This window comes from Dermacentor andersoni, chromosome 2 (assembly GCF_023375885.2).
Source record: "Dermacentor andersoni chromosome 2, qqDerAnde1_hic_scaffold, whole genome shotgun sequence".
Classification (NCBI taxonomy): Eukaryota; Metazoa; Arthropoda; class Arachnida; order Ixodida; family Ixodidae; genus Dermacentor; species Dermacentor andersoni.
The window spans coordinates 77592707-77601927 of record NC_092815.1 but is presented as its reverse complement, the minus strand read 5'-3'; the positions used below and the strand labels follow the sequence as shown (position 1 = coordinate 77601927).

The 9221-nt window shown below is 48.2% G+C and overlaps 1 protein-coding gene across 1 annotated transcript in view; it reads right to left on the bottom strand.

Moving 5' to 3' along the window:
* Nucleotides 1–1329: 1329 nt before the first annotated feature.
* Nucleotides 1330–9221, bottom strand: part of Amacr (Alpha-methylacyl-CoA racemase) — a 30965-nt gene continuing 23073 nt past the window's right edge. The window contains exon 6 of the mRNA XM_050189103.3: nt 1330–9165. Coding sequence (XP_050045060.1) covers nt 8759–9165 — 407 coding nt within the window. The 3' untranslated portion in view covers nt 1330–8758. The remainder of the gene's footprint in view (nt 9166–9221) is intronic.

Here is a 9221-nt window from a genome sequence, read left to right as displayed (position 1 = left end):
GAGGTTCAACAGCTGCTCTGAGCAATGTGGCATGTGAACAAATATATATACTATAATACGCATGCCTGGCAATAGACTAGCCCAAGACCAACAATGATCTTCAGAACGTCAGCAAATAATAGCATAGTTTCAAGTTTACTTATACATCGTGTGGAACGTAAAGTTCAACATTGTTACCGCTGTTGAAGCCCACGGCTCCTTGTTGCGGTACGCGTGTAGCAGACGACACGCGCGTGCCCGCGTGACGCAATGCGCGCGAAGGTAGAATTCTCGGAGGCCAGACGCGCTGCGCATGCGCGCTGCTTCTCGGCGCTGCCGCTAAACTGCGCTGGCAGTGCGGAAAGCCACGCGCTCCCGTGTTCACCCTCAAAAAGATCGGGACTGTACGTTTGCGAATGTCCTTTTTTTTTTTTTCCTTTCTTCACCCTACGGCGATAGTGAAGCTGTTAATGACGAGACAGCCTGATGACGACAACGGTCGCCGTCAGCGTAACGGAACGGACAGACACGGTAAACCCAATTATATGAGCACTTAAATGCTGTCGCAGTAAAACAGCGTGACTTAATTGCTCCATAAAATGGCCAACATGCATTTCGTCGCGTCCTCCTAGTGCTTCGGCTTATTTTAAACCTAAGTTTGCTAAAGTTAGCTGGAGCAACCTGTACATGAGGTTCGTTTGGTGACGACGACGTATATGTAGCTTTATGGCGAATGGGCCAATGATGGCCAAAGAGCGCCGCTAGGTTCGTTCACACGCACCAAAGGCGAGCTGGCCGAATGTCGGATTCAGAAAGTGGTAGCGTTAACCAGTCAGGCACGTTCAGTACCTTTTGTCGCGTCCCCCAAGACATTTCTGTAAGTAATGTCTTGAACAAATGAATAAAGAAAGACTAAAGAAAGAAAGATGTGGTGGGCCGAGATTTCAGCGGCCGCTAGCTGGCACCGAAGTGCGAGAGAGAGACAGAGAAAAAAATTATAACAGTTTTTGGGAGATTAATAAGGTATCTTCACTCCAGGGTCTTGCTTGCTGCATTCGCCAGTTCGAATTCGATGAACGCAGCAAGGAATAAGACAGAGCTCCAAAACGTAGCGTCTGGTTCTTTGTTGCTGCAGCTGTGAACTGCTGATCTGATCGCGCATTAACAGACGCGTCGAATTGATGAAACACGCTGACGACTGCGTGAGTCCAGGATCGAGGCAATTATTTCAGCCCGACAAGCCGGCTCAATTGACCCGCCTGTGTCGAGATCGTGCGAACGATCTTGCGACTGAAATACAAAGGACAGGCAGAGGGAAAGAGCCCGAAAAAACGCAATTGATTCCAAGCATCATGGTTTACTGAACTTTAATGCAGGTATATTTATTGCATTGGCGACAATGGTCGTTTTCATAACTGTAGAGAGAAAAAAAAAGATGCACCCAATAGCCAGGCGAACGTCATTTTCTTTATTAAAAATATTATTTATTATAACTCTCACAAGCACGTGCGAGCTGTTGAAGTGTATACTTGTAGACAAATATATGTGCAGTAATCGCAGCCCCTGGTAGCATCCTTCTCCAACAAAAGCGCAACATGCTATAGCATCCCACGAACTAGTGGGCGTAAAGTCGCATACAGGAAAAAGATTAGGTGCGCTTGGTCACATGTGCACTGAGGGGGTATAGCTTTGAAAGTGCACTGGTCTCAACACTAAGCGAATTTTTTTTTTTGCGACACTCTTCTTAAAACGACGCATTTACAGCATTTGCGCACGTATACGCTAAGTACGCGTTTTTAAGCAGTATATACATGCGACCCCCGCAACAATATATATAGGCAGCTGCAATGCTGTGCATTAGGTAAGGCACTTGAATTTCCTGCATGCTGTAAGACTCGTTAATGGGCAAGTTCGTTGCTGTTCACTAGGTACAGGTATAGTACTTATTATTAGCACAACAAAAAAAGACTATTAAGATACGCAGAAGGGGACAAGAGAGGCGTCAGCTCTCCTGTCCTCTTTTACGTGTCTATCGGAGCACGCCAAAATACTTTGGTGGTGCGCACAATCTTTGAATAAACCGTCCTCACAAACAGAGAACCAAAGAATATTAAACTAAGGCGTACCGACAACATTTGCACATACTGCACTTAAGTACAAATGGTCACATGAGTTAACAGGGAGTCTTGGGCGTTGCTTATACGCAAACGGGTCTGGCATGCCCAAAGAGACCAAAGGGAAACGTAACGCCCGGCTAGCGTTCTTTCGTATAGCTTTTATGGGGTTCTTTTGTGTACCTTTTCGCGTTCTTTCGTATAACATTGGGGTTCTTTTGTGCACCTTTTCGCGTTATTTTGTAAGCGCGGCGGTTTGCGCCCATAACTTTGCGTATGCTCGAAATCTAGAACTCCCCGATGAACGTTTCGCATTGGCACTGCACGACAGTCGGGTCGCTATAATAATAATAATAATAATAATAATAATAAAAAAAGGCGTCAGTCCCAAGTTGTTGCGACAGCCCTACCTTGCATCAGCGTCATACCAAGACAAAATATAGTCCTAAGTTTTTCTTTTTTTTTTATGTATCGTGCTCTGTCTGCAAGGTTGTTGGTGCATCATGTGTGGCCAGAATGCGGGGTTCAGGAGTATGCGCTTTGTGCAACGCTTTCTCGTGAGTATGCGCGTTCCCGACAGCTATGCGCAGTACAGACCGCGGCGGCGAATATTCGTGGACCTTCGCGCAGTCCAAAGACATTTCTTTTAGTAAAGCAATGAAGTGGATAGTGGATGTTGCGCTATGTACGTCCGCGTCTTGTCCCTTATGTTCGCCAGTGTAACACTAAGCGCAATATAATCATGGGCATTTCTTTTACGGCAATAACGGGCACAAGCATGCTTTGCGTGACAGCCTCTTCATCGTTTACGCACTCTCGGCAGCTCTGAAAATACCGGCGGAAAAAACACCTTCCGCCGCACCTTATACGGCCACCGCGATCAGCACGCACTCTATATTTGACAAATGCGTTTGAACACCATCATCTCAAGAGGTTAAAAAAAAAAAAAAAGAACAGGTGAACGACATATAACCGACAGCCGGAACTACTCCCGAGAAAGGTTTAACGGTGTTTTTAAATCTTGATGACTTGCTCACAAAAAAAATCACCGCCCAAGCACTCGGTACAGATTAACCAGCGAAGCTTAAATATGCGGCCCCGGTTTTTATCACTGGGTTAATCCCGACGGCTCTTGAAACGACGGCTTGGTATGCTGCCGGATTCTCGGTACGCAGTGCTGCTTGCGCTCGGCTGCACGATCCTGTTCTTAATTGTGCCCGGGCTGCGGCATCGGCACGGCGTAGACGAGCTCGTTCCCAGTTCTGCTCGCCGCCTTGCTGATCGAAAGCTGTCTGCTCCTCAGCAGGAGTATGTATGACGCGTGGCCTAGCCATTTCGGAGCCGAAGAGGAACTGCTGCGCGCGCGCTCGGCTGCGACGGAGAGCAACGACGTGGCGCAGCCAATCGCGCGTCCTTTTTTCTTTTTTTTGCGCATGCGCATGGGGTTGCGCCGGAGGAGCTTTCTGTGCACAGGCGACAGACGGACGGACGAATCGGCTAGCCATATACACCTTCGCTGTAAAAGCCAATGCGAGGTGTGCATGAGTATATGTGCGTGCATGCGAACATGCGTATATCTGACCTCATGTGGCGATTGCCCATGCAGGCCGTCTGTCTTTCGTATGGCAGCGCACCACACGCCAAAGAGCTTCAAAGGCGATTGTTTAAGCAATACTTGAACGAAGCTTCGCTAAAGAGTGACAGCAAAATATGGTATGCCCTTAACTATACCAAGCACCGTAATCGACCGCTGCGCATGCGCAACCACAATTGGTATTCTGTTTACATGAGGATTGCCATATATACTATACGGAGAGACAATTCCTATGTCGCCGCGTCCGCCAGGTGACTTGACTTCGATGGCGTATTTCCATCCGCGCTGGACTACAGAGGATGCGCCGCGAGAATTGCAGGTAGAGTCACCAGAAAATCAGCTGCAAGGCATGGGCCTTTTCGCTGTGCTGCTTTCTGGCTGCTGTGTGCTCCTGTTTTGTACTGAGCAAACAATACCACCATCTTTACCGCATAGAAAGAAGGGTACTGAAGGAGGACACCCGGGTAACAACACTCGGGGAGAAGGGGGGAGAGGACAGTATGGCCTCACCGGGTGTAGATAGGTGGTGTCCTAGTCCACGCCCCATGCGACCTCACCCTCTAAGTAACGGAACCGGATCTCGAAAGATGTGCTTATTCTGAATGCAAGCACGCCTGAAGCAATTTCAGGTGCCGAGAACACGTCATGACCACCGTGCTTTTGAAAATCAGCTATTGTGTTAGGCTTATTCAAGGATGGTACCGAACAAATGTATATACAGGGACGTGCGCCTTTCTCTTAAAATAAAAATAAAAAATTCGCGCTTGATGCAGCTGCTCTGTTATTCCTGCTCAAATTTTGCAGCTAGGTCGCACTTGGCTATGGTGGCTATAGAAGCAGAGGTGGCGCCAACGCCCGTAGTTCGCGGCAAAAGCGCGCTCCTTCGATTCATGCCGCCATCTAGTAACGTTGGCCACCACAGCGGCCGTGGTGGCGCTGCGGTCAGCATTGCAATCTCTATCCTAGCCCCTCCGCCTCTTTCGCCCGCTATCTGTGCGGCACGTGCGATTGTCGTCTTCTCGGTTCGACGTTGCGCATATGTGATTTTCGCGGTGTTTTCCTTGTGGTGAAACATTGCTCGTTAGCATGTAGGCTTGGGTTCCGTGCCCTGTTCCAGTCAAATGGATCCTTGCGTAAGGAAAGCGAAGCAAACGCACTGCTTTGCGCCTCACTGCACGCCCGGTTACGTATCGTCAAGGAAGACGGGAGGCGTATCACTCTTGTTTTCTGTGCCAAAGGACCCCGAACGTTCTGAAACGCGGCGGCGGGCTGTCCCCCAGGCTGACAAATTCCTCGACGAGAAATCAGCCCCCTAAGAGCTTCACTTCCACGAACAATACGTTGTGCGGCATTCACGCACGTGGGCAACGACGAAACGGTCAAGATTCCCCGTGATCGACCAGTGCTTACAAGCGACGCAGTGCCATCAATGTACCCAAGTGCTCCATCGCACCTCTCCAAGAAAGCAGCCCTCCCCACTGCTGTTGACAGGGGAGGACTTCTATATCCGTCAGATCAACTGAATGCACTGGCGACATCAATGGATAACAATTTCACCCATTGCTTCAGTGTGAAGCAAGTAAGAAGCGACAGCTTTATGGATCTGGTATCTTTTCTCCAGCTTGAACCTCGTTGGCTGACCTGAACAAACAAACAAACAAAAACAGCACTTACGAATAGAATCGTAACGTTCTATGTGCTTACAAGGCTCCATTTCTACGCAAGTCTCAGAACACAAAACGGGACGAAACGCGGGAGCGAATGAAAATTCTATAACTGCGTTGAGTGCTCTAAATTGTGCCTTGAGAAACTTGCTACAACTCCCCTTTTTTTTTTATCAGTGACTTTTAGTTTCAGTTATGGGCAATTTCTCTGATTTGTATTGAGAAGAAATCCTATTTCCTCAATGCAATGTGCAATAAAAGTAGTTTTGGCAACCTGGATTTGATTGCTGAGGTTCGTGACTGCTTCTGCTGTCTCCTCCATTAGTTGGAGCTGGCCGTCGTGAGCTCGGAGATCGTATGAAAATCACGAGTTTCCTCCCTATCGAGCCATAATCAATCGCTATCAAGAGCTGAAACTGCATGTAGAACTTTATTCACTATGGGCATCAAGTCCTCACTTGTGTTTTTAACTTATCGGCATGGAAGCGCGTCCGAATACTTATACGAGGTGTGACACAAAAGAAACGAGACTAAGTGTGTAGCTTGAAAAAAGAGTCGAGTTGGCAACAACTGTTTTGCTGACGTAATCCCACACATCTCCTCTATTCATGCGTCCAGTTTCGACGGAATCGATCACGCCAGTTGGGAGTGCTGCGTCATTAAGTGAATTTGTGCAACTGCATTATGCCGGAAAAATGTCTGATGTAAAAACCGAACGGCGAATCAACATCAAGTTTCTTGTGAAACTTAAGAAATCAGCCATGGAAACATTTCAAATAATAACCGAGGCTTATGGAGATGTAACTTTGTCTCGTGCACGTGTGTTTGAATGGCATAAGCGGTTTTCAGGGGGAAGGGACAGTGTGGAAGATGATTAACGTGTTGGGCGCCCAAGGTCAGCGATTACAGTCCAAAACATTGCCAAAGTTCGTGATGTGATCAGGGGTGACCGAAGATTAAGTGTTCGTGCAGTGGCGGAGTTTGTTCACTTGGATAGGGAATCTATTTGACGCATTTTAACGGACGAATTACACGTGAGGAAGATTTGTGCGAAGGTTGTCCCAAAAGTTATGTCCGTTGACCAAGAACAGTGCCGTAAAGACGTGTGTGTGGACATGTTAGAACGCATTGCAAACGAGCCAAATTTGTTGGAATCTGTTGTAACATGTGATGAGACATGCATTTTTACCTATGACCCAGAAAGTAAGCGCCAGTCAATGCAGTGAAAGTCTTCAGGATCCCCAAGACCCAAAAAAGCACGCATGTCAAAATCAAAATTCGAGGCAATGTTAATTGTCTTCTTCGACATTAATGGAATTGTAATGATTGAGTGGGTTCCCAGTGGTCAGACTGTTAATCAACACTACTACACTGAAGTACTAAAAAGACTTCGTGAAAAAAATTTGGAAAAAAAGGTCACAGTTGTGGAGTGATGGATGGCTGTTGCACCAGGACAATGGACCCGCTCACACGGCCCTATCTGTCAAGCAATTTCTGACCAGCAAAAACATTACTATGATGGGGCATCCTCCTTATTCACCTGATTTGGCTCCATGCGACTTTGTTTTACTTCCTAAAGTTAAATCTTGCTTAAAGAGAACCCATTTTACCTCAGTTGAAGAGGTTCAGGCAAAAACAGACTCCTGAAGGGCCTTCCAAAAACCTCGTTCCAGACCGGTTACCAGCAATGGCAGCACCGAATGCAGAAGTGTGTGAATGCTGAAGGGGACTGGTGATAACGTCACAGAAAACTGATTCAGTAAGTACAATAAGTTATTGGACCAGTCTCGTTTTTTTTTTTTGTGTGTCACACCTCGTACACGTCTTATACACAATACACGTCTCAACACAAATCGCAGAGAAATTGCTAAAGGCTGCCCGCGGCCAGCACGGCCCAGCGCGGTGGGCGCATCGAGGATGGATGGATGTTATGAGCGTCCCCTTTGGAACGGGGCAGTGGTTTGCGCCACTAAGCTCTTGCTATTATGCTGTCTATTGTCCTACCCAGGTTAAAAAAAAAAAAAAAACACGATGAACTCCCACAACCTAATTTTCATACCCCCTATTGTGAACTTTGCTTTTGTACGACTCCGTTTTTTGTCGTTTCCCTGCTTCCACCAATTTTCCAATCGCCTCTTACTAATGTCTGTTGCGGACATGCTTACTTCTCCCCTGTTCTCGCTGAACTCAAGGGTTTCAAGGAGGCCAATGGTGCCTAAATCGACCGCTGGGCAGATTTTCTCACATTTTAATAAAGCATGCTTCCATCGTTTCCCTAGCTTTACCGCAGCCCAAGCACACGCTTCTTCTTCCTTATTATATCTCGCTTTGTAGGTGCGTGTTCTAAGGCATCCTGATCCCACTTCGAAAAGTATTGAGCTTCCCTTTGAGTTATCATAAATTGTTTCTTTCCTGATTTTGTTTTTTTCCTCTTAAGTTTTTTTCCTCATGGCAGGTTCTTTTTTTTTCCATGTCCGCCACTCATGAGATTATTTCAGCCTCTTTGACTTTCCGCTTGACGTTCTTTGTTGCTGTGTTGCTCACCCTACAGGCCGCATACTTGCTTGTAAGCTTCATAGTTCTTTTCCTCCATTGTGAATCAATGTTTTTCCTGTACAGACACCTCAACACTCTCCCAGCCCATTCACTTTCTTTCATATTCCTCACTCGTTCTTCATCGCGCTACGGATAGCAGCGCCACCTAGGCAAGACATGAATCAGAGGAGAGTGGCGTCACCTAACTTTGCACCGTTGCTTGACTGACTTGATAGTCAAGAAAAAAAAAATGCGAAATTGCCTTCGTCTGCGCCCCTCGCAGTGGGCGATGTTTAAAAAATGGCAGCTATGTCAGTTCCGCCGTTCAACTTCGCAGCACGGCAAAGCATGGCCTTCGAGATTGGTTTCCTTTAATTGCTGGGGCATTCGATGTGGACAACCTAGACGAAGGCAAATTCGCAATTTCTTTTCTTGAAAAATTAGGCAAGTAACAGTGCTAAGCGTTATTTTGAAAGAACCGCCGCCATAAAATGGGATCCTGCTGCAAAAGTTTTAAGCAAGGGCAGTGCAGTGGTAAGCGCAAGATCTCTTTTCGACTTTAAGACTATAAAACGCACGTCGCTCTAAAAAAAACATAAGGCGGACCTCGCACAGAAGCCTCACGTTATCAGCCGCCTACTCTGCGGCTGTATCGAAGTGGACGCGCTGGCGAAAACCCAGCTCGAAAGAGAGGAATGTATACAGCATGCGCATTCGAGTGTCGATCATACAGGGTCGATCGACACCATACTAAACCATACGATACATTTTTCAAGGAGCTTCGCAGCCACACCGGAAGCACCGGGCACGTGACCGACGAGACGCCCTCCTCACAAAAGCCCCCGCGTGCATATAGTATATTGTCGCGTTAACTACATCTTGGACTTGAGCGCGTAGGAGGGTGCCGCGACCACTTGTTCGTCTATCAGCCCCTGCACCTCGGCGTCGCTCAGCCCGACGATTTCCTTGAGGATCTGCCTCGTGTGCTCGCCGGGAAGCGGCTCCTCCATGTCCGGCTCGGCGGGCGTCCGCGACAGCACGGGCGCCGGACGGGGAGCCGGCGGGCCGTCCTTGCACTCGACGAAGGCCCGCCGGTGCGCGTTCTGCGGGTGCTCGCAGGCGCGCTCGTGGTCCAGCACGGGCACCACGCAGCCGTCCGTGAGGTCGAACACGGCGCACCACTCGGCTTGCGTCTTCGTTTTGAACGACCTGGCGAACGCCTCCTTGCACTTGTCCCACTCGGAGAACTGCGGCACCTCCTCCGGGTCCAGGCCCAGACCTGCGCGCGATAGAGCATGCGTTGTGCGTATGCGTATACGCATGCAGCGCGCGCGC